Genomic DNA, 22469 nt, shown 5'->3' with positions numbered 1-22469 from the left:
ATGCAAATAACACTCCACAGCACACTCTTGTTTATGCTTGAGTAGCCTTGTGAAATTTTAAGTGAATTCTTTTTTTGTCCTTGCAGTATTCTGGTTTCCAGCAGTCAGCTGACAGGTGTTTCATTTGTGGTCATTTGATAATGGACATGGTAAGTAATAATTGCTTTAGGAGAAAAGACTCCCCCAGCTTTTTAGAAGAATGCATTCACATCAAAATACATTCATATGCAATGCTGTCTGTTATCATCTGGTAGTTTGCCTAGTGCAAGACTGGTATCAGAAGGAAAATCCACTGAGCCTTTTGTTCAATTTTTCAAGGAAGTGAGGATGGCACCCTACTGTACATGGCGCAGAGACACTGCTCTGCCCGTTTTCAGTGGGTGTTGAAAAGCAGAGCCTCCAGGTCTTTCATCCCTTTTTGGACTTCTCTGGATGGTGTATTTGTAATCCTGTTGGTGCTTCCTGCTCAGCAATGCCGTGGCTCTGCAGTGCTCCCTTGCTGTGAGGCATCAGCGCAGCTCTCTCAGCCTCTCTTTCCTGCAGTCAAGCTGTGACTTCCCAGGTGTCTTCTGGATTAAGTCACTTCCTTGTTGCTTTTTGTGGGTACTGATACTCTGGGGAGCAGAGGGTGTGATCCAGACCTCAGTTCAGATCTGTGGAGCAGGATTAGCCTACAGCAGGTACCATATCAATTCCAGATATGCATGGGGTGGGGGATGCTCAGGGGGTCAGCATTCAGTTATAGGATGTTCAGAGGGAGACAGGTATAGCTGGTGGCATAAGACTACAGCTGAGGCAAAGAAATTAGGGGTTTCTGGTTCACAGCATGCCTCCCAACATTTTCTAATGCTTATCATTAATTATCTTTGTTTGCCTGCTTACACTGGAAAGCATTACAATTGGAAGCTGTTTCCTACTCAGAAGTGTGATCCTTCTACTGACGGACCATGGTATTCCAGGTAGTGAATTGCAGCTGTTGAGTTCAACACAGTTTCCATAGTCTGTGCTAATTAGAAAGCCAGGCGAGCGAGTACAAAGCCCATCAATATCTAAGGAATTACGAAAACCTAGCAATAATACTAGTTTCAACTTCTCGTGGAGAATATAAAAGTGCGTTTCCTTTGTTCAGCTGGTACATCTTGCCTTGTGACCTTGCTATGTATTCTCTACTTGTTGACTTCAGAAATTATTTTCTCTCCTTTAAATTCTGTCACTTCTTTGTCATGCTAAATATCTTGACTGAGTCTCTAAATTGTTTTCTTACCCATGCTAATAATTAATACCTCTAGAGCCAGTGCTATATATTGATTCCAGCTGCCCTTTCCATCCTTGTTAACTGATTTTTCAGATGAGACTGGGGAAAAAAGACACAGCCCTGCCGATGCATATGCAGTGTTATCTGGTATAAAGCTGTGTGTTTTCTATTTTCACCTTTATTGGCTCTTCATGTACATTTTTCCTTTCTCTTGCTCTGTTGCAGATCCTGCAGGCTCTAGGGAAATCATATCATCCGGGCTGTTTCCGATGTGTCATCTGCAACGAGTGTCTGGATGGGGTACCATTCACTGTAGACTCTGAAAACAAAATCTACTGTGTCAGAGATTACCACAAGTAAGGGCAAAATAAACAGCAGAGATGTTCCAAGCAGCAAGCCTCTAATTTAGCTTTTCAGCTAGTTAGGAGTGCAGATTAGTGAACTAGGGATAGAATTAAAAGTTTGAGGATGGGGCTAGACCCTAGAAATTCCTCCTCTCTCCTCTTATCCAGCCATTGACTCCTGTGTAACTCTGATGAAGTCAAATAACCTCTGGGCTTCAGCTGCCCCTTCTGCAAAGCAGAGAGAGTGAGAAATAGTGCTTCTGAAGTGTTCAGTGATGTACAAAATTAGTCTGCTTTCAGGTAAGCCTGTAAATGCCTGTGGAAATCAATGAGTAGTTGAAGGGCTGAATTCAACTTTTAAAGAATCACCGCTGAACCTGCAAAGCAAAACTTTTACCCGGTTCTAAATTAAACAACTGATAAATCAACTTTATAAATCACTTATTTAGACAGTAAAAAAATATGGCTGTGCTCTTAGCTGGTAGTTATGGTATTAGAGCTGCACACATTTTGTGTGTTTTCCTGGCTTGCTTTGGTCCTTGCTCCATTTGCTGACCAGGGAGAGTATTAAGTGTTGTTCAGGCAGCCCTTGGAACTCTTCTGTGTTTTGCCAAGGCTAGAGCTGTTACAATCCTGTTGTGCCAAGATTAGTGCCCTTGTATGCTATCGTTATTCTGAAGTAATTCATATTTCCTTGCAATTTAATTTATTTCTTTATTGAGTTATAAGGCCTTAAGAATCTGTGCAGTCATGTAGTATTTTCTCAGAAGTTTTCTGCCCAGAGGCTGCCACTTCTTTTAAAGTATTTTTTCCGGGGACAGTCCTGCTCAGTTCCTCCTCATTTTCTTTTCCAAATCTCTCAGTAGCAGCCAACACTTTTATAGGGAATTCTGTATTTTTTCTGGCACTAAGTGTAAAGTATAAGGTCTCTCTTTGCCTGATGGAGCAACATGTGCCAAGCATTACTTAAAATAAATGCTAAAATGAATTTATGATCTCAGGATGCAAAGCTTTCCTGTGGGTAAGTGATTTACAGCTGCAGCTTTTCATGTTATCGCTGAGAACATACATGCCACTCTTTTTATGTTGTTCCATAACTTGCCTTCAATTTCTCGTTTCTCTTGCAGAGTTTTAGCTCCAAAGTGTGCAGCGTGTGGACTTCCCATTCTGCCCTCCGAGGTGAGAGCCTTTTATTCCATATCCCCTCGGGGGAGGAGTGTCAGGCCTTGCTTTCTTTCACACTTGGCCGTGTGTCAAGACAAATGTGCTTGTGGATGGGGAGAGACAGTCGCTTTCTCTGGAGCGCAACCCTTTGGTCTAAGCTCATGCACTGTTCTTGAGATGGGACCCTTCTTTTGTTCGATGATGAAGCTCATTCTTCCTTGGCCAAGCTGCTTTTGTCATCTCCTGCAGGGTTATGCTGCTGCTAGTTTTATGTTCAGGAGAATTTTCCTTTATGTCAATAGATGCTGGTGGCACTCATGAATGCCCTCTGCGTGACCGTTCTGGGACTAACTCATTTTAATTCTTGGAGGAGAGGAATCTTGGACAAGACTAATTTAAAATTATGAAAAATACGATCTGTTGAAATTACCAAGTCATTAATTTGTGATTTCTGATAGACATTACTGTTAAACAGAGAACATTTTTACATTTCTGGTGTCTCATTTTAGAGGATATCTGCAGTCAGCCAATGATGAAGCTTTACTGTAAAAATAACTGCAAGTGGCAGGATTTATTTGTGGTTTCCAACCAGCTGCCCAAATGCATTTCCTCAACATTCATTTTGTTGCAGGAAGCGATCTGCAGAGTGCATGTGTCTGTTCCTGCTGTAATCCTTTGTAATTTCTGCTTTGCTCAAATGCTCACAGGGGTCTGATGAGACCATTCGGGTTGTGTCCATGGACAAGGACTACCATGTGGAATGTTATCACTGTGAGGTAGGTCAGCAGCTTTTTCAGGGAGCGGGTACTTAATAGTCATAACTGCTATTATTTTTAAGATAGAAATAAATCTCTTGCCTTACAGCAGCAGTAGCTGAGCAATTCAAACCTTGCAGTGTGAGACTCTTTCTGTCAGTGACCGAGAAATTTCCAGATTGAGGATGAAAGTTTTTGCAGCAATGTGTTTCAGTTCTAATTTCATTTGCTATCTGTAAAATTATGAGCAACCAGTTAATTATTGCTTTTCACACTTGGGAGTTTATTTGTTAATGCAGGAAGCATGGTGACTTAGTAAGGTCCATTGCTGCCTTTCAGAAGCCTCGAGTTCCAGATCACATCAGTGTATCTGATTTCCAAGTCAGTTTGTTGAAAAATGCTAAGGTGGTGACTGATCCTGTGGGGTATAAGTTACCTTCACTCTCATGGGAAATGAATGTGTCTTTGGGGCTGGAGAAAGGATATGGCTGCACAAGAAAAAATTCCAGGAGAAGTCAGCTCTCAAAAAACATTTTGTCTCTGTGCAGGGCTTCTCAAAAAGCCTCCATACTTCTGCATTGAGAATTAAAATAAATACTTGTCTTTTCTCACTGTGCTTATAATGCAGTGAAAAGAGGCCCTGACTCCACAAGCTGATTTCACATCAGTACAACTGTAATGTGAAGAGGTGAATCTTACCTGACAGTGTAAGGAGACACGAGCATGTTTAAAATACAGAAGGTTGCACCTTACCACAAGATAAAGCTTATTCAATAAAACTGCTTTAAACAAATTCATACAAGGCTGCCTACCAAAATGCCTGTGTCAGATGTTTTTCTTCTTGTGGTACATGCTGGACCTGTTAGGAGGGAGCTGTTGGCTGGGTGTCTTCTGTCCCTGTCACAAAATCACTCTCCTGGAAGCCAGACCCCAGCTGAGACTGGAATATGAACACAAGCTCTAATAATTTGCACGGTCTCTCTTTGCAGGACTGTGGGTTGGAACTGAACGATGAAGACGGACATCGCTGCTACCCACTGGATGAACATTTGCTTTGTCACTCCTGTCACCTGAAACACATAGAGAATGGCACAACCCCAGCAGCTGCCTACCAGCACCACTATTAGTCAGCATGGCCAGCATCAGAAAGCCGGGACAGAAGCCTTGTTACATAACCTCCCTCTCCCTTCAACCTTCAGCTGATTTCCCGTGCATGGTTTTTGCCAGTCAGCAATGTTCCTGTCAAAGGATATGAGAGATTTTTGCTGGGTTCACCAAGTTGGTATGCTTGTGGGTTTCAGCTGCATCAAACCATGTCTACTTGGCCAAGAATGTGGCATGTTATCTAAACCAATCAGTTTACTTTTACGTGCCTTTTTCTGCCGCTTGAAGATTCCTCTGGGCTCATTTTGGAAGATTCTTCAGTGAAAGCACAATTGGCTCTCGTGCCTATGCTCTCGGATTGTGCCATGCACAATTAAAAAGCCAGAGGCTGGCTTGCCTGCCTGCCTGCCTGCCAGGGACATCCCGTCAGTCTACTGTTTCCTGAAAGCACATTTCATCAGGTTCCCTGACGGACACCAACCTATTAGTACCAGCTTTTTAGATACTCCCTCTTTTTATTAATTCTTTAGGAAAGAAAAGAAAGCGGTCTGTGCAAAATGACACACTCGGACCTTTCAGTTAATTTCCTGAACTCCAGTATCAAGTCTGGCTGTAAAAGCACCAACTCACCGGGCAATGCTGTCTGGCAACTGGAGGCCAACATCCCATTTCAAACAGAACAAAAACTGGAACAAGCTAGGCTAAGCTGCTGCAATGACATGGGGCCCAGGCTTGTGTGTCAGCATGACACATAGGAGCCAGTCTGCTGTGTACAGAGTCTGAACAGTTGATCATATTTGGAAAGGTCAGGATGCTGAAAGTGTGGACATGTGGGAAATCCACCCTCATTCTTGCTTGCAGAGCTTGCTTTGGAAAAAAGCTCTCCATACACAGATAGTTTCCTGAGTTTTCCAGTTTGTCCTCACAGCTCAGCCCTCAGCCTGGCTATTTCTTTTCATGGTGTTTACCCAGCACAAAGCCATTTCAAAGTGGTGCTTATTTAGAGCTTGGGGAGCGAACTTGAGATTGTTACGAAGGCTTTGTTACACAGGGATTTAGAGCCCAGCTCCACAACCTGAACTCAGATGAGTGTGTTGGCATAAACAGATTTGCTCCTATGAATAATAACAGCTTATCTGAGCAAAGGGTTAGAGAGTTAGGCCCTTACTTTCCGTTCTGCTGAGAAAGCAGGAAGGCAAATTGTTTCTTTTCTTGACCCCCCCCTTCCCCCTACCCCCACTTTATAGTCAAAGAAATCTGTTCCCCTCATATGTGTTACATGTGTCATAGGTGTGCCTGCAGTGCATGTTCTGTACCTACCAAAGCTGTGCAGCCCTTCGTCTACTGGTACTTTCATTTAACAAAATGTTTTTAATTTAAAGCCTCAGATGCAGTGGGGGATCTTAACTACTCTTTCTTTATGTGGAAAATTAGTTAAATCCTCATGTATCTATGCTGAAGATGTAAATTTGGTTCTGACTGACAAAGGATGGGATAACATTCTTGAAGATCTTTTCAGTATGGAAAGGACAATAATTTAGCTGAGCCATGGCACTGGGACTCCCAAAACGTGCCCATGCTGCAAATCCATTACAGTTCAACCAAACCTCTTTTCCAATAGCACGGATGTAGCTTGAACTTCACTTGATGTAGTCAGACAGCAACGTGTACCCATCTGGAGCAGCACAGGTGTCAGGCAGCAGCAAGTTGCCTGTCTCTGCCTGTGCTAATAAATCATCTTGCCGTGGCTGAAATGTGAGCCTCGGGAGCTTGGTGAGCTTGGCATGGAGTTCCATGGTGCCAGCTGACCATCCAGCCCTCTGCCCCATTCGGCTGCAAGTGACTCCGCCTGTTTCCAGTGCTCTTCAGGATGGGAATGGCAGCTCAGAACTGGAGGCTGGTTCTGCCTGGAAGCCATCCAGAACTTTTGTGTAGCTTGGCTCTGCGGCACAATTTTTCCTGGGGACATGCATCCCTTCAGTGAGTGTCTGAAAGCTCAAGGGAGGGCACTTTACCACTGTGAAATATATCTTCTGAGGGGTTTACTGGTGATTTTAGAGGAGGTAATATTGACCCCAAATATATGAGCACCCCCAGAGCCTTAAATTTAGCTTCCAAATGTTGGGTAGGAAAGGGATGGGAACTGACACGAAATGTAAGCCATGCTGCATCCAAGCAGGATGGATGGAGGGCAACAACAGCCGGGGCAAATTCCATAGTGCTCTCACCCCAGTGCATCCCATCAGCTTGTGTCCTGCACCACAGCTAGGCTGGAGCGGGGGGGGGGTGTTCAAGTAGTGACTGTGACCTTAGGACTGTCTAAAGGGACTGAGGTGGAAAATAACACCAGCTCACAATCCTTAGTAAATAATTCAGATAGTCCTGGACAGGTGGTTCTGCACCCTGGGCTGCTTTTGGCAGTGAAGGCAGTGAGATATCAAAGCGGTTTTTTGACGTGAGTTGGGAACACCAGCCTTGGTCATCTGTTGCTGTCTGTGAAAGACCAGCTGCTATGTAGTTCATGCTTCTGCTACCTCTTGATTTTTTAGATCAAGCCCTTGTGAACATTTTTTGGCCTTCATTTTGTAAAGATCTGAAAACACTAGTACTGGACTGGTATTTTCTTTTTAACCTACGCAGTTTAAATTTCTGTCTCACCCTCGCAGCCTTCCCCACAACCTCAAAATAAGCAGGAAAGAAGGGGATGGGGAGAAGGACAATTTTCCTTCATGGAAAGCCTCAAGCGGGAAGCTTGTGGCAAGGTGTCTTGCAAGAGCCCTCTTTGCATCACCGGAGTTTGGCCTCTGCTCCCACGCAGTGTCTTCTTACTCCTGTCAGCCACCCTGTATCCATCAGTGCTGGGGAAATGAAGGCTGTCCTACTTCCAGTTTTGAGGTCCCCTATAAATTATTAAATGCTAATACTCTCCTTTCCTGTATTTACAAAGAGCTGGAAGTGACAGTGTGAAGCTCTTGAAAAAGGAGCCTGTGAGCTTGTGGTTTTGAAGCTAAAGCATCTACTGCACTGCCCTGCACCCCTGTGTGTGCTAACTTGCACTGCTTCTATCTCTGGGAGTTCAAATGCTCAGTATTATTTCTCCCAGGCTGTGAGAGTCTGAGTTGCTGTTGATTTTCCCCAGCTCTGCAGCTGCCTGACAGTGGGTCAGGGGGAAGCAGGGACATCCTGGACTGGGGAACTTTCTCCTCCTCCTGACTCTCCACCAGGCATCTGTGGAGCTGCAAGCCCTCACTGCCTGCCTTCAGGCAGCTCCCCCAAAGGGAAAAGTATCTGTGGAGCTGGAGACGTGAGGCTTTGTGTCCTCTGCAGAAGAATTTCCAAACACATGTTAAATTCCACCCATCTCCTGGCTGACACACATCGGGTTTTGCTGTTTAACCTTGTTGCCTTTTAATTTATTAAGAAGCTATGAAAACGTGCCATGAAAAGTTAGTCCTGATTCCTCCCCCAGCAAGTTCTTCTGACTAGTTTTAAAGTAAGGGACCCTTGGTAGTCCCATTGTGCTGTTAATGAGTAACTCTCATGCAAATAGTTATTCAAGTGAATTCCCTGAAGCCTGCTTTCAGGAATCAGAGCTTAAAAGATTTTTTTTCATTCAGATCATGCTGTTAAATTTCTATTGCTTAGAACACATAAACTCATTTAAATAGGGATTTTTTGCATAAGAGCCAGGGGAAAGCCCCAGCTACAGAAGCAGCCGACATTTTTGTGTAATTTAAAGTATAAGAAGCACCTGTGATCAAAGCAATTTGGGAAACTGCCCTGATGTTAAAACACAGGGAACAGCAGTTTTTAACACTCTGGTAAGAGCATTTGAAAAGATCTGTGGCTCTTCAGTTTCTGAATTTCATTTGGGGGCTTTTAAAACGTTTTCCCAGTCTTTCAAAGTTTAAATGCCTTTTTTTTTAAAAAAAAAAAAAATCTTTTTACTGCAAAATGAATAGCTGCTTAGTCTGGAAATTATGGAGTCTCATCAGCAGTCAGGTGTGATGTGGCAGCCTTGAAAGGGGAAACTGGGCTTCCAAGAGCTGGCACAGGTCTGGCTGGCCATTCCAAAGAAAGGATTATCGTTTTTTTGGGAAAAAAAAATCCCATGTGGGCCTTGGCCGCTTGCTGTGTGCTCACTTTTAGGGTAGTGTGTGCAGTTGTGTCTGTGCACATGGATGTGTGGCAGGTGCTGCCTGTGACACACCTGCCTTTCACACCTCTTTGCTCATGCCAAGTGCTTGTAGGTGCCTTTTAAGCAACTTTCTGTGCATGAATGTAATGACAAGTTGACCTGGGCTTCATCACTGGGAAATACCCCTGGAGTCAGTACCTGCGGGCAGGGAAGGGCTATGACCAGATCCGCATCCCTTTCCCCCATCCTGTGAGTGTCTGTGCCACTGGGAGAAGATGGGAAGGGGTCTGCATCTCTCATTGCACGGCATTTGTGCGTTCATTTTTCTTTTCCATTTCTGTGTCCTGCTGCTCACCGGCTGCAGTGGCCCTGGCTGTACTTACTGAAGCTGACTGAGCAGACATCTTCCTGTCACGAGCCCAGAGGGAGCTTGGAACTGCTCACCCACCCTTTCCTAAGGAGAAGCAAAGCTTTCCTGAGCAATAAAAAACCTTACCCTGCTTTCTTCCAGGGCAGCCAGAGGCTGGTGTGGCAATATGCATCTGCAACCCACTCAGACACGACAGGAGATGGGAAGAAACTCCCCATGTGCAAATATATGGCAGAGAGTCCTGTAAGGGCAGGAATGCCCTGTGCACTGGTAGAGGGATGACTGGGCAGCAGTTCCCAGCCCTGCCAGCACCAACCCTCTTCCCCACGCAGCAGGTCTGCGGAGCATGGCCAGGCAAGGACCCAGGCACACGCACCCAGGCTCTGGCTTTCTGGATCTGGAAAGCAAATCCAGAGCCTGGCTAACGATACTGAATGGTACTAGTTATTTTATGTTTCCTTCAAAACTCGGCTCCAGGAGAGAGTATCTTTGGATTTGTGCTGGTGTAACTAACCTTAGCCTCCTGTGAACACAGCCCTTTTCTTCTGTGCTGTTAAGTATTTATAAAGAATGAAGACCGGTAGCAGAACGAAGCCACTGGCCTGTTGTGATTCCAGTGATTAAAGACAGTATCGTAAGCAACGCTCAGAGTCCAGTCTTTTCTAAACCTGCAATGATTGTCATTGCCCAGAGTCCATAGTGGAGGGAGTTGTGCTGTGAAATGATGGTTTCCCAACCTCTTCCTTCCTCCTGTCCCCCCACCTCAGTGGCTGAGGGTGAGGAGAACCACCTCAGTGGGGTTCACGGGGAATTTCCAGTCCTTTGCAGGCAGCTGGTACTTGCTGCAGCTCCATTGGAGGCCGTCCTGCTCTGGCATCCTTCTGGGAAGGCCCAGGTCCCAGGCTGAGGAGCTGGGGAGAGATGTGCTGCATGTGGGAGCAGCCTCTGACCCCAGCATGGGAGTCTCCTTTGCAGCATTGGTGGGGATGGGTTCCTTAGAGGGTTTTGGGTAGCGTTCCCATGGCTCTGGGAGTCAGGCAGCTGCATGGTGCCCCTGCTACCAGCTACCAGATGCCTCACGCTTGGAAGACTGGATGTTGGCCAAGCAGCACCACAGCAGCTTGGAGCTATCAGATAAAGTGAAGCAAATAAATAGGAATAACTGATTATAGTTTCCCCTCCTTGGGGCAGGAAGCTGCCCAAAGAACGGGCATGACACTCAGTGAGCTGGATCCAGTGGGAAGCTGGCCAAGAGGTGCCCCCGGTTTGCTCCTTGCCAAACCCCATGGCCTGCAGGGTCAGATGGACAGCAGCTGTCCCCGATTTGGGGGGCTGCCAAGGGCAGGAAGCCCTGGAACACCGCCCAGCCCTGGGAGGTTTGGAGACCCCCACGTTCGGGGCAAGAAGGTGGCAGCGGTGGGCCCGCACAGAAGTGTGGGAGGCTCTCGACAGCACCATCGGCTCGGAGTACAAGGGAAAAAGAAGAAAAATAGGAGGGTGGAAAAAAGAGCAGCCGAGCCAGCCAGGAGTCGAACCTAGAATCTTCTGATCCGTAGTCAGACGCGTTATCCATTGCGCCACTGGCCCTGCTCGAACTCTCACTACTGCCCCCAGTAGTTCACCGTAATCCCCTCACGCTGCCTCAGCCAATGGCGGCACCGCCCGGCCCCCCCGGCCCCGCCCCCTCTGCCATAGGCAGCGCCGCGCCCTGGGCCGGCTAGCGCGCCCGCGGAGGTTTGTCCCGAGCGGCGCCCCGTCGCTCTGGCTCCGGGACGCGTCAGTAGGGCAGGGAGGGAGCGGCCGGGTCGGGTCGGAGCCGGCGGCCGGGGACAGCCCGAGGGGACGGATGGCGACGGCGGCAGCGGCGGGGACCACGGCAGCGGCGGCCTACGCCAGCCTGAAGCTGTGAGTGACCCGTTGGGTCGGGGGTGACGCGGCTCTGGCACCTGCCGAAGGGGAGGGAAAGGGAAGGGAGGAGCCGCCGGTGGAGCGACGGTCGCCCGTCCCTTGCTGTCCCCTGCCCTCCGCCGGCCTGTCCTCTGCCCTTTCTGCCCATCTCGGCTCCCTCGCTTACCCGGGTGACCGCGAAGGGCTTGGCTTGAGGTGGCGGCTGCGTGCGGGAGGAGTAGGAGGAGGAGGGAGGACTTTGGCCGCGGACACGGGTCCCCTGTCGCCGTCCGTCCCACAGCGCTGCGGGCGGGCGGCTCCCGTGTCTGTTTCGCTGCCCTCCCGCGTGTCCGGGAGGTCAATGCCTGCGGGGCTTCCCTCGGCGTCAGGAGCCAGGGCTGCCTGCTGGTTGTGGAGTCTCCCTCTCTGGAGCCGTTCCAAAGCCACCTGGACGCGTTCCTGTGTCACCTGCTCTGGGTGACCCTGCCGTGGCAGAGGGGTTGGACCAGGTGATCTCCGGAGATCCCTTCCAACCCTAACAATTCTGTGATTCTGCCTTCGTGCTGGTAGATGGCTGCTGTGGGGGCTCGGGCGCTGGTGTAAGGCTGTGTGCGTGCAGCGCCGCTTGCCAGCAGAAGATTCCCTAGGCGTGCTTGCCCATCGGTCTCTCGTGACACAAATGGGCTTTTTTTTTTTTTGTAGTGTGTGATAATTTTGATGCCCGTTGATGACCGAACTTTGAGGGCTTTGAACTTTCAGGACTCTACTGTGCAGTGCCTGTTGTGACGTTTCCAAATGAATTCTTTTAACTACCCGGTGTAATTTTTTTATTAAAACATTTTTTTTTCTTTTTTTAGGGGAGACTGTAGCCCTTTGAACGTGTGTGTATGCCACATGTTTGTTTGCTGCCTTTACCACAGCAGCAGAAGTTGCATAACCAAAAGCAGTGCAAAGTTAACACACTGCAAGAGGCATCTGCATTATAAAGCCTCACACTGACCGGTTCAAACTCCCGAGGATATTGCTCTAAGCATGAGACTCTTCATGACTGTCTGAAGCCAAAAGTGAAGTGTCTTTGTGTGTCCTAAAGGCATTCCCAGGCTTTTGACCTCTAAACAGTAGCTGGAAACTCCATAATTGAGTTACCGATGCCATTTTCGGGCAGCAGTATCTGAAAGTGACTCTTAAGCCTGATTTAACTGTACTTTATGCTCTGTTAAATTTCATTTGACAGTCATCTTTTTGATTCAGAGCAAACAGATCTTTTGGAGGCCCGTATAAATACTTTGCCATAATGCTGTTACATGTTTCAAAGTCACCAGGCGTCTTATTTTGGTTAGGTAGTTACATGGGGATGTGCCGACCCTGCAGGTGATTGAGTATTGCTGAAGAGTAGGATCATCAGTGATGGCTGAAAGACTTTATTTGACAGAAAGCTTTTTTTTTTTTTTTTTTTTTTTTTTTTTTTTTTTTTTTTCTTTTTTTCCCCTCATGTCACCTTAGCAGTATTTATCTTTCTTTAAGCTGATCTTTTTGGCTGCAGAGGAGCAAAGGTGAGTTGTGTGAGTAGCAGCTGTGTGACTCGTAGCGCACAGTTATTCTTACTGAGAATTTTTTCAAGTAAAAGCACTTTTCTGGATAGAGGCTAGTAAAGAATTCTCTCATTCAAAGTTTAATCTTTGCTAAAAGTAAGCTTTGATCTTTTTAGAACAAGGCTGTCTCAGATGCAGTTTAACATGAGGTTTTTTCATAAACATGAAAACAGAAGTGCTCTTGAAAATGAGCTTATTTTCTTTTCTTGTCATTGCAACAAGTTGTGATAATGGCTGCAGCCTTTCTACCAAGCATTTGAAGATAAAAAGCCATAACTTGGGTGATGAGTCAAACCTACCAGATTGTCAAGGTCAGAGGAGAATGTTCTCATGAGAAATCCAGGCTGGACTTCAGTTTGGGGGATTTAGCGATGGCGGTGTTTGGGTTTGGATTTTTAACTGATTGCTCACTCTCAAGATGATAAGGTCAGATTCTGCAGCTGTACCTTTTCTGGGCAGTCTGCTGGCCCTGCCTGGAGCTTCCCTGAATTGCAGTGCTCTGCAGGGCCCCATTCTGTACACCCAGCCACAGGTTCTAGCTCTCAACACAAACCTCTTGTGTTCTACACCTTATCAAAAGTAGTGGTTCACGCCCTTTGTGCTTTGACCAGTGTCATCAGTCATGTTCAGGTGGTAACAGTAAAGTGCCAGTGTCTGGCATGTGTGCTGGTTATGGAACTTCCTGAGTTACACCAACAGTTATTGGGTAAAATGTGTACCTGAAAACTATCCATAGTTGTCACCTCTGTCGTATGGCAATGACAATTTGATTAACTTCTGGTAGCCTCAAGAATAAACTGTAACATTCAATCAGCTATTGCATCCACAACTGGCAGTGGAGTTGCCAGTCCAGTTAATATATAAAAACTGTTTGTTAAAGGTGTCTGCAGAATAGAGAAAATTCTGGCTGTTGTTTTGGCTCAGTTAAAATTACTTTTTTTTCCTTTGTGCTTGGATGAAGACTTACCTTGCTGATAGCCTTCTTGGTATCCTGTGGGTCCATGACACTAGCTGTGTTTCAGATTTAGTTCTTCCTGCCCATAGTTATGTTTCCTCACGTACTTTGTGAAATTGCTTGTCAGTCTTTGGTACCTACTGCACTTGAACACAGTGCCTTCCACTCATGTGTGTGTTTGGGGGAGGACAGAAAGGGCATTTTGGTTTGAATAACCCTTCCAGAAAGAACAGCTACAAGTCCCTTTCTTCCTGATCCATCGAAGTGGCTGTCGTGGTAAAGCTCAGGGATGTTGGTTGAGCAGGACACTAACTTATGCAGTAAGTTATTTTCATCTAGAGTGAAACTTCACTGGAAATAGACATTATGTAGCTAAGCCTTTAATACATGCCTGTTCTGTTTTGTTTTTAAATGGTATTCCCATTAGTTTTCTAAATCCTGGGTTATTTCTCCCTGCAACAACTACTGCTGTATGGGAAATGTTCCAATTCCTTGAGCTGTTTCTGCTTGAGGAGTAATATTTATGGGAGACATATAATTAGCACACCTGCTCACCTAGAAAATCTGGAATCTCTGGAGTGCTGAAACCACCAGTGTTAGCTCTGTTACTTAACATACTGTTGGGACTCTGCATAAACTAACATCTTTCCTGGATCTCACTGCAGAGCAGTTTGCTGTGCTCAAGATCCCAAATGCATCTCTGCAGTACAAGGTGTGCTTTTGGCTTGCTTTATCACAGTATTCAGAGGCTGACATCAAAGAGTTTCCTGCATTAGAGCAATGTTAAGTATTTATGGTGAAATAATCAATTACTGAAGTAAGGGTTTGGCTGTTGAGGCCTAGAAGGCTTAAGTGATATTGAGTGAAGCTCTATCTTTAGTGGCCATTAGAGCATGCTGGGTCCCCTTCCATGCTGTATCTGAACACAGGAATATTCCTATCTGGAAGATGAGCCTAATTAAAATGTGGGATGCAGCTGTGCATCGTCTGTACGATACACAATGCTGCTTTATAACATAACTAAGGAAGTGCAACTTCACATCAAAGGCACAAACAAAAGAAATACTATCTCAGCTGTAAATGAGTCTGACTTTACACTTGGTGTAGGCAAGCAGTGGTTTGTTCTTGGTTTTGGGTTTTTTTTTTTTTTTTTTTGTAATGTTTCTGTTATGTTGGGAATCAATACTTCTTCCTGCAACTTTGAGTTGTAGGAATGAAATCTACTGTGTTGCGTTATCTGTTGGCATCAATCTATACAGTTGCAGTTGGAGAAGATTATCAAAATGAAATCCAAGTCACTTTTAGTAATATTTGAAATGGGAATTTGGTGATTGCCATTCTTCTGTACTTCTTCTCTTGAGTAATGTGAATTATACTAGAAATGTAAAATATTTATGCTTATCATTTCCTTTGTTCTTTAGCAATACTGAGAAATAGTTCATTATAATGGTGGTCAGTTTTCCTTCAGTAAAATTTTAAAAAAGGAAATAGAAGGACTCTAATTTTGTGAAGATTTGACATGCTGTTAAGTTGTGAGGGAAGCAAGGTGGTGAGAGCTCATGGTGCCTTGTATGGTTCTAGACAGCAGTCGCAGTGTAGCTGAGGAGAAGGCAGGCTCCACTGTCAGACAGGAAACTTATACAAAACCAGAATATGGCTGACTGCATGAAAACCAGTTTACAGACACTGAGCTTCTGTAAAATACTGCTTTCCTGGTTGTTATTTTTAATATAATACTGGCACTTGGACTTTCATCTGTCCTTATTAAAAGAATAGAATGAATCTGCCATTTCTAGTTGTGAATGGTCATTTCTTCACCATTTAATATCGCCCTGTAAGATGAGTAAAATTATCATGTGTGCTATCTGTCTAAGCTTGTGATATACATAGAGGCTTGCTGGTGAGTACAGTTTGGAGATGAACCTGTTCTTGCATGCAGTGTTCATCAGCTTCCTTTCTGAAAGACGAGTGAGAGGCAATCATCTTGACTCTAGCAATTTTACGATAGAAAAGGCCATCTAAGTGTGAATGAGACTAGCCTAGTTCTGGTAATTGGTAAAGTTGTAAATCAGCACTTGGGCTGGAACTGCTTTGAATCTTGGCCTCTTCCACAACTATATTTATTTTAGGAAACGTTGAACTTCTTGCACGAATGAAATGAGGACTAAGTGAATCATCTTTCTGTTGAAAATTTTGTAGAGCACTAATTATCCCACTTCTTCCGAAGCACGAATTTAATATCTTGCAGGGCATTAGGCTTTGCAGTTTGTCTTGCACAACTGTATTTAAGGCAGTTTTTAAAGGTGATCTCAACAGTGTAGTATTTGTGCAAGTTCTGTCAATTTTGTAGACTGATAACTTCATTTCCTCCTACCCCTGTTTCCCCCCTCTCAAGAGTAAACAACATTTCTGTTTCTGACTACTTGCTGCAAGCTGCTGAAGCCTTTTTTGGTCCGTTGAGCTGAAAACATCTATGACTTCCCTTACATTCTCCATGATGCTTTTATCACCAGATTTGGTCCTGGAGAGGACCATGGGAAGGAGGACTTAGAATAAATGTGAAACACAACTTTCTAGTTTTGCTTAAACTGTAGACATTGTGTAAGAGGAAATTAAGATGATAAAATTGTTAAAAGGGCAATTGTAGTGGTAGGAAATAATATGGCCTAGGATTTGAGAGACAGAAATGCTGGGATCTGATCTAGCAAAGTGGCACATATGACACACACTGAGAGACCAAGCATCATTTGCAGTGGCAGCCCTAATTCTCTCTGTTTTCTTTTCAGTTTGGGGTCATTGATCTAAAAGATTCTTGTTCTTCAAGGAGAAATTGTTATTCTGGCATGTGGTAAAGAAAAAGTTTGTTTATATGACAGTTATTTGAGATTTGTAAGCTTCTTCTCAGTTGGTTAAAAACAGACTTTAACCAATATGCATGTGAATCTCTGTTTGGATATTATAGTAGTGTCATGGCCATGTTGCACTTTATAATGTAAGGAGCAGCTTTTAAAAATACTGATCAGTGATGGAAATGCTTTTTGTGCTCTGTAGGGTCAGTGTAGATGTCTTGTCGGTGTTATGCTTTTCATACAGAGCATTCAAAAACTGAAAATATAGTTCTCAACACTTTTTTTATGACCTGATGAGTTAATGTGTTTTTTCAACTTGCTTTGCTTGAGATGCTCAGATGAGTAAGAGACCATCAGCATCTGTGTTAATGACACAACAAATCCAATATTAAACTTTGTAGAGTCTCTTCCCAGTTGTTGTTTTAGCTGGAATCTTTTGTGTCAACTGACATCCCAGAGAAGGATGAGTGCTCAACTAAACTGGTGGAAGATAAGCTGCAACTTTCTCTTGTGGAAAAAATGCTTCCTGCCAGTTAGCAATAGGTTTCTGACTGCATCTTAAATAGTATGTCCTCTTTTCTTGTTAGATTCTTTATCAAAGTGAGGGTTTGTAGATGTCTTTAGGCTTGTCTTGCCCCTGTTCTCTCTGTGTACGCTTGTTTGCTTTTTGCCGTAAAAACAGCTCCCATTATTGCTGTGGAGCTCCCCTAAAGAGCTGGGGGTGCACTTCACCAAACACAAAAGCAGTGGAAGCAAAGTAGGTGTTTTAAGGCTTCAGTGTTCAGGGAACTTCATGTTTATATTTCTTACTCTGTTTTTATTTTCAAACATTAAACATGTAATACGTGTACATGAAAGATTTAAGGATGCTGATTTAGGACCCATAGACTATAATGAAGTTAAATTATCTGATGAACACGACTATTAATTGCTTTACAGTTGGTTGTATTATGTTGTTTGGTGGATTTTTTCAGTTCAGTATTTGGTCTCCTCTGGCTTTCCTCTAATTTTGTTGTGGAGTCACCATCCTTTGGCAGAGTCAAAATATACCTTAAGAAGCAGGGTTTAACTTAGAAGTTGAATAAACTTGGAGGTTGGTCCTGCTTTAAGTGGATGGAAAGTGGGGTCTTTGAGACCTCTTTTTAAGCACTTTGGTGAGTTGATCCTCAGTGCACACTGGAGTGGCTCTATCACTCCCCTCCTTACCTGGGTAGAGGAGAGAAAATAAAAGGAACAACTCTTGGGCCTAGGTAAGGGCAGGGAGAGATCACTCAGCAATTATAGTCACTGGCAAAACAGAGTCAACTTGGGGAAATTAGTTTGATTTAGTAACAATCAAATCAGGATAGGATAATGAGAAATAAAGCCAGATCTTAGCACCTTCCCCTCACCCCTCCCTTCTTCCCTATCTCAACTCCACTCCTAATTTTATCTACTTTCTTTTTCTCCCCCAGCAGCACAGGGAGAGTGGGAATGGGGTCTGTGGTCAGTTCATCACACTTTGTCTCTGTTGCTGCTTCCCCAGTGGAAGGACTCCTTCCCCTGCTCCAGCACGGGGTCCTTCTCCCAGAGACAATTCTCCACAAATCTGTCCACAGAGAGTCCTTCCCACAGATTGCAGTTCTTTGTGAGCTGTTCTAGTGTGGGTCCCTTCCACAGGGTGCAGTCCTTCGGGAACAGGCTGTTCCAGCAGGGTCATAAGTCCTGCCAGGAGCTTGTTCCAGCACAGGCTTCCCATGGGGTCACAGCCTCACAGAATATTCTGAGTTAGAAGGGACCCACAAGGATCATCAAGTTCAGCTGTTAAGTGAATGGCCCATATGAGGCTCAAACCCACAACACTGGTGTTGTTAGCACCCTGTTCTAACCAACATCACCCTGCTCTTGTTGTGGCCCTCCAAGGGCTGCAGGTGGATCTCTGCCGTGGAGCTCCAGGGGCTGCTGAGGGACGGATTTGCCTCACTGGTCTTGATCTCTGTTCCAGCTCCCGGAGCACCTGCTGCCTCTTGTTCTGTACTGACCTTGGTGTCTGCAGGGTTGTTTCTGTCACACGTTCTCACTCCTCTCCCCTGCTGCTGTTGCACAGAAGTGTTTTCCCCCCTTTTAAAACTTATCCCAGAGGTGCTGGCACCATCACTGATGGGTTTGCCTTGGCCAGCAGTGTGTCTGTCTTGGAGCTGGCTGGCATTGGCTCTGTTGGACACAGGAAGCTTCCAGCAGCTTCTCACAGGTGCCAGTTCTTTAGACCTCCCCCCCCACCAAAACCTGGCCACCAGACTCCTCTGATCTAAATCAGGATTCTAATTCAGCTTTCTGAAGTATTAAAAAAAAAAATATATATATATATATGTGTGTAGAAATGCAAGATCTATTTAGGGAGAAGGAGCCTAAAAATACCTACCATGTTACTAGAACAAGAATTTTAAAACTCTGACCCCATATCTTGTCAACCCTTAAACTAGGAAAAATCACTCTAAGAGACAAGAGCAATAGTTTGAGTGTTTGGGGTGTTCTGTTTGTTTGCTGAGCATTTCCTGTGTATGGCTACAAGTCCCTTCTGGATAACCCTCCTGTCGGTGCGCAGTATAACATGTCTGGCTTCTTGCTAATATCACAAAGGGTGTATTTTTAAGGACCACTTCTAAAAACTGTTTATGACTAGCATTGGATTTTGTGCTGCTTTTGAGGGGAAGGAAGGGAAAGATGGCAATGAAGTCTGAACAGGAAGTCAGTGTGTGACTTGTCTGTCTGATGGGGAGATGTGTTAATGTCTTGTGTGTTATGTAGACCTGGCTAACATGTTTGGGAATAGTAGTGTTGAGACACCCGCTTCAATAACTTAGTGTGCTTTTGTGTGCCACTTGAACTTTTCCATTTCTACTGTGTTGTTTCCAGTAGATTCTTGCAATACTTACAACACTAATGTGAAACAGGTGTGTTTATCATGTCACACATTATGTTTATTAGACTTGTGTTGGGGATGTGGTCTGATCTGTTAGGAAGTTTTCAGTTTAAAAACTTTGGATTTTGTGTTGGGTTTTGGCTTACCAGATATGGTTCAAGCTTACAGGAATTAGAGTGGACCACTATGTACACAAACTCACTTTCATATCTTTACAGTAATAAAAAAAGGATTAAGATTATTAAACAGGCCATGAATTTTGCAATAACTGATGAGCTGGAATTGCTGCTTTTTGGGGTTTTTTTTGCACACTGTCAACGTCAGTGGCTGTTGGGAAGCAATCCAGTGAGAATTTTGTAATTTTGCAGCTGAAATAAGGTGTGAAATTGATTGCTCTGTCTTCAGGTGGTGAAGAATAAATAAACCCAAAATAAGTTTTGCTAAACTAATTCCTTTCTCCTCTCTACTCCCTTAAAGGCATATAACGCCAGAGAAGTTCTATGTGGAAGCCTGTGATGATGGAGCAGATGATGTGCTTGCTATTGACAGAGTCTCCACAGAAGTCACTCTTACAGGTGATTCTCCTCACCAGTATTTCTCAATACAGTCTTCTCTGTCCTTTTTGTCTGTTTTGCTCTAAGAGTCCAAGAAGGTCTTCAGAACTCTACTGAGATGATACTGACAATTGTTGGGGTTTTTTTAGCTACAGTTTAAAACAATGCCTTGTAGTCTGTTCTGCAGAGCTTTGTTTCAAATGCCTTTTGGCTGTGGGTTTGATGCTGTGGGTTACCAGGGTGATAGTGCATGTCTGTTTTTTGGTAAGCCTGTCCATCACAACAGGGGAAGCTGACTCATCCAGGCTAGTTGGGGTTAGTGCTATTAAACAGGGGAAGGATTGAACAGTGGGGTTCTGCAGCTTTTCCAGTTAGCCCCAATGCTGTCTTTTATATAAAACTGAAACCTGACTTTTCATAAAGCCTCTAGAAATAGCAACAGTAAAAAAAACTTTCTAGAAATTTTTGTTCTGTGTTGCAAATCTGGATTCAAATGCCAGTGGGAATAGTCTTAAGCTTGTTGATATCTTGAAAATTTTAGTTTCGTTTTTTAAAGAATAGGAAACAAAGAACGTTGATTAAATACCAGTAAAATGAAGGCAGTTCCCAGTTGGTACTCCAGGAGTTTGGCACCACAGTATTACTAGTCTCCAAAAGACAGAAATCCTACAATAATAGTAATATAAAAGCAGTCATTCTCTCTCTTTTATTAGGCTTCTTGTATACTTCACGTAAGAGCAGTGTGCCCATCCCACTGATACTTTTGGTATCATAGTATATTATTTCAGTTTCTCCTTCAAAACTGTCAAGATAGTTATCCCAAGTCTTTTGTCAGTCTGCATTGCTCTCACTCTTATCAGATAAACCTACAAGGTATTTAAAGCAAAGGAAGATTCAAGGGTTACCTTTCTTTGTTTTCTGAGTTCTGGGAAATTGCTTCATTCCGGGGGATGTTTGGGGTCTCTTTTAGATGCCTATAAAATCTCTTCTGTTGTTTTAGAAGTGTAGGTAAATGAAATTTACACATGCTAAGACTTTAATTGCTATTTGGGTACTTTTATGTTGTTTTAAATACTGTGTCCCTTGCCACATCTATGCTGCTGTTAGTAATTTTGCAGAGATAGCCTAGATCTTCTGAGATAGAAATAGACCAAGGCTCAGAAGAAGCAAACAGACCTGCAAGACACAAGCAGTTACAGTTTGGTTGTCCTTTACGTCTTGGTGGCTTCAAAACAAAGCTTCTGGAAGCTGGCTGGACAATACATTATTGAGGAGTTTGCTTGCTATACTAGCATGTAAATAAGCTTGAATTTATTCAATTGAATGACTACTTTGATTAAACATGAGAAATTGGTTAGAAAGTGGGTTGGAATCTCAGATCCTCCTCCCAAACCTCCATCAGGCTTTGAAATTCTGATGTTCTTTTCTTCTGCTTTTCAGTTAAAAAGGACGTTCCCCCTTCAGCTGTTACAAAGCCTATATTTGGTATTTTGGGAACAATCCGATTGGTGGCAGGTAAGGAGAACAGAACTGTGCTCTTTAAAATACTTAGACAAAATGGATTGCTAAAGAAGCTTTAAAGGCAAAAATAGTACTTACAAGTATCTGAGGTTGCACTTTCATCAGTATGATTGGCTTTCCTTGTGGCTTCAAGAGGATGGGGGCATCCAAATCTGTCTTGAATGTTTGTATAACTCTTAAACCCAGAGGTACTCTAAAGGTAGGGTTAACTAGTCTGAGTTATAAGGAATGCACTTCAAATGAGTGTAAAGAACCTCATCTACTTATTCTTTGTAACTATTTTAATCTTAGCAGCAGGATTTGATGCAACAGTCAAGTGTTGTGTTGTGAGGCTTGATCAATAATCATGGTACACAAATAGCTGAGAGTGACTGGATGATAGACAAGTAGATGCAGCTGTTCATGTCATGATTATGTTGTAACTGCCCTACAAATACGAAGAAAATCCAGCACGAAAAGGGCAGACTGGAACAATTCTAAGTTTAGTGAGTTTTAGGATAATGTAAGAATAAGTTGTCCAGTTTTTTTTAAGTGTCTCAGTCATCCGGTCTAAGCAGCCACTGTCATTAATATACCTGATGCGTAAAAGTGTAAGCTTTTGGGAAAGTAAGCATTGTTGCTCCAGCAATCCTTTTTGTAGAATTTGGTAGTGTTTGAGACTGAAGTACTTAGAAAAATGATGTCATAAGCAGCATACATACTGAATAAAATCACCATATATAGAAAGGATTAAAGATAACTCACTGGAGTATTCCGAACCGAGGCAAAGGGTGATTGTGTTGAGTGCAGTGGCTTCTACAGGATCTTAAAACTGCTGAACTTTCTGTGTCCTTATTCTAAAGAATTGTGGGTCTCGCAGAGTAAGGGCAATGTAATGGATACCTGTGTCTTAGACTCAGTGAGTGCGAAGTGTTTTAAAACTGGACTGCCCCAAAGGGGAATTTTCACCACTTACAGGCTTGGTAATGACTACTATTTATCTACTTGAGTATTAAATAAAATATAGAATATGTTAAGTCTCTTAAAAGCTTGGGTTTTTTTCATTCTATTCTCCAGAGTTTTGTGCTGTGTGTTGGTAT

General features: G+C 44.0%; 2 protein-coding genes and 1 non-coding gene across 5 annotated transcripts in view; 2 read left to right on the top strand and 1 right to left on the bottom strand.

Moving 5' to 3' along the window:
• LIMD1 (LIM domain containing 1) overlaps positions 1 to 9754 on the top strand; it is a 32802-nt gene extending 23048 nt beyond the window's left edge. The window contains exons 4-8 of the mRNA XM_040074235.2: positions 87 to 149; positions 1481 to 1611; positions 2727 to 2778; positions 3471 to 3539; positions 4508 to 9754. Of these exons, the coding sequence (XP_039930169.1) occupies positions 87 to 149; positions 1481 to 1611; positions 2727 to 2778; positions 3471 to 3539; positions 4508 to 4645 (453 nt within the window). The 3' untranslated portion in view covers positions 4646 to 9754. The remainder of the gene's footprint in view (positions 1 to 86; positions 150 to 1480; positions 1612 to 2726; positions 2779 to 3470; positions 3540 to 4507) is intronic.
• An 890-nt stretch (positions 9755 to 10644) lies between these two features.
• On the bottom strand, positions 10645 to 10717 carry TRNAR-ACG (transfer RNA arginine (anticodon ACG)). The gene has a single exon. It is a non-coding gene; the product is annotated as a tRNA-Arg (tRNA).
• Positions 10718 to 10904: 187 nt separating this feature from the next.
• Positions 10905 to 22469, top strand: part of SACM1L (SAC1 like phosphatidylinositide phosphatase) — a 30050-nt gene continuing 18485 nt past the window's right edge. For 2 of the 3 annotated variants that reach the window (XR_005701000.2, XM_040065166.1), the window contains exons 1-3: positions 10905 to 11035; positions 19793 to 19890; positions 21310 to 21384. Coding sequence is in view for 2 of the 3 variants with exons in the window: in XM_040065166.1 (XP_039921100.1) it covers positions 10977 to 11035; positions 19793 to 19890; positions 21310 to 21384 (232 nt within the window). In the remaining variant the exon portion in view is untranslated. Of the gene's footprint in view, positions 11036 to 19792; positions 19891 to 21309; positions 21385 to 22469 lie in introns of those variants that run through there. The other variant, XM_040065175.1, reaches the window with a different exon arrangement.

This window comes from Hirundo rustica, chromosome 1 (genome assembly GCF_015227805.2).
Source record: "Hirundo rustica isolate bHirRus1 chromosome 1, bHirRus1.pri.v3, whole genome shotgun sequence".
Classification (NCBI taxonomy): Eukaryota; Metazoa; Chordata; class Aves; order Passeriformes; family Hirundinidae; genus Hirundo; species Hirundo rustica.
This window is presented reverse-complemented; position numbering and strand designations above follow the sequence as displayed.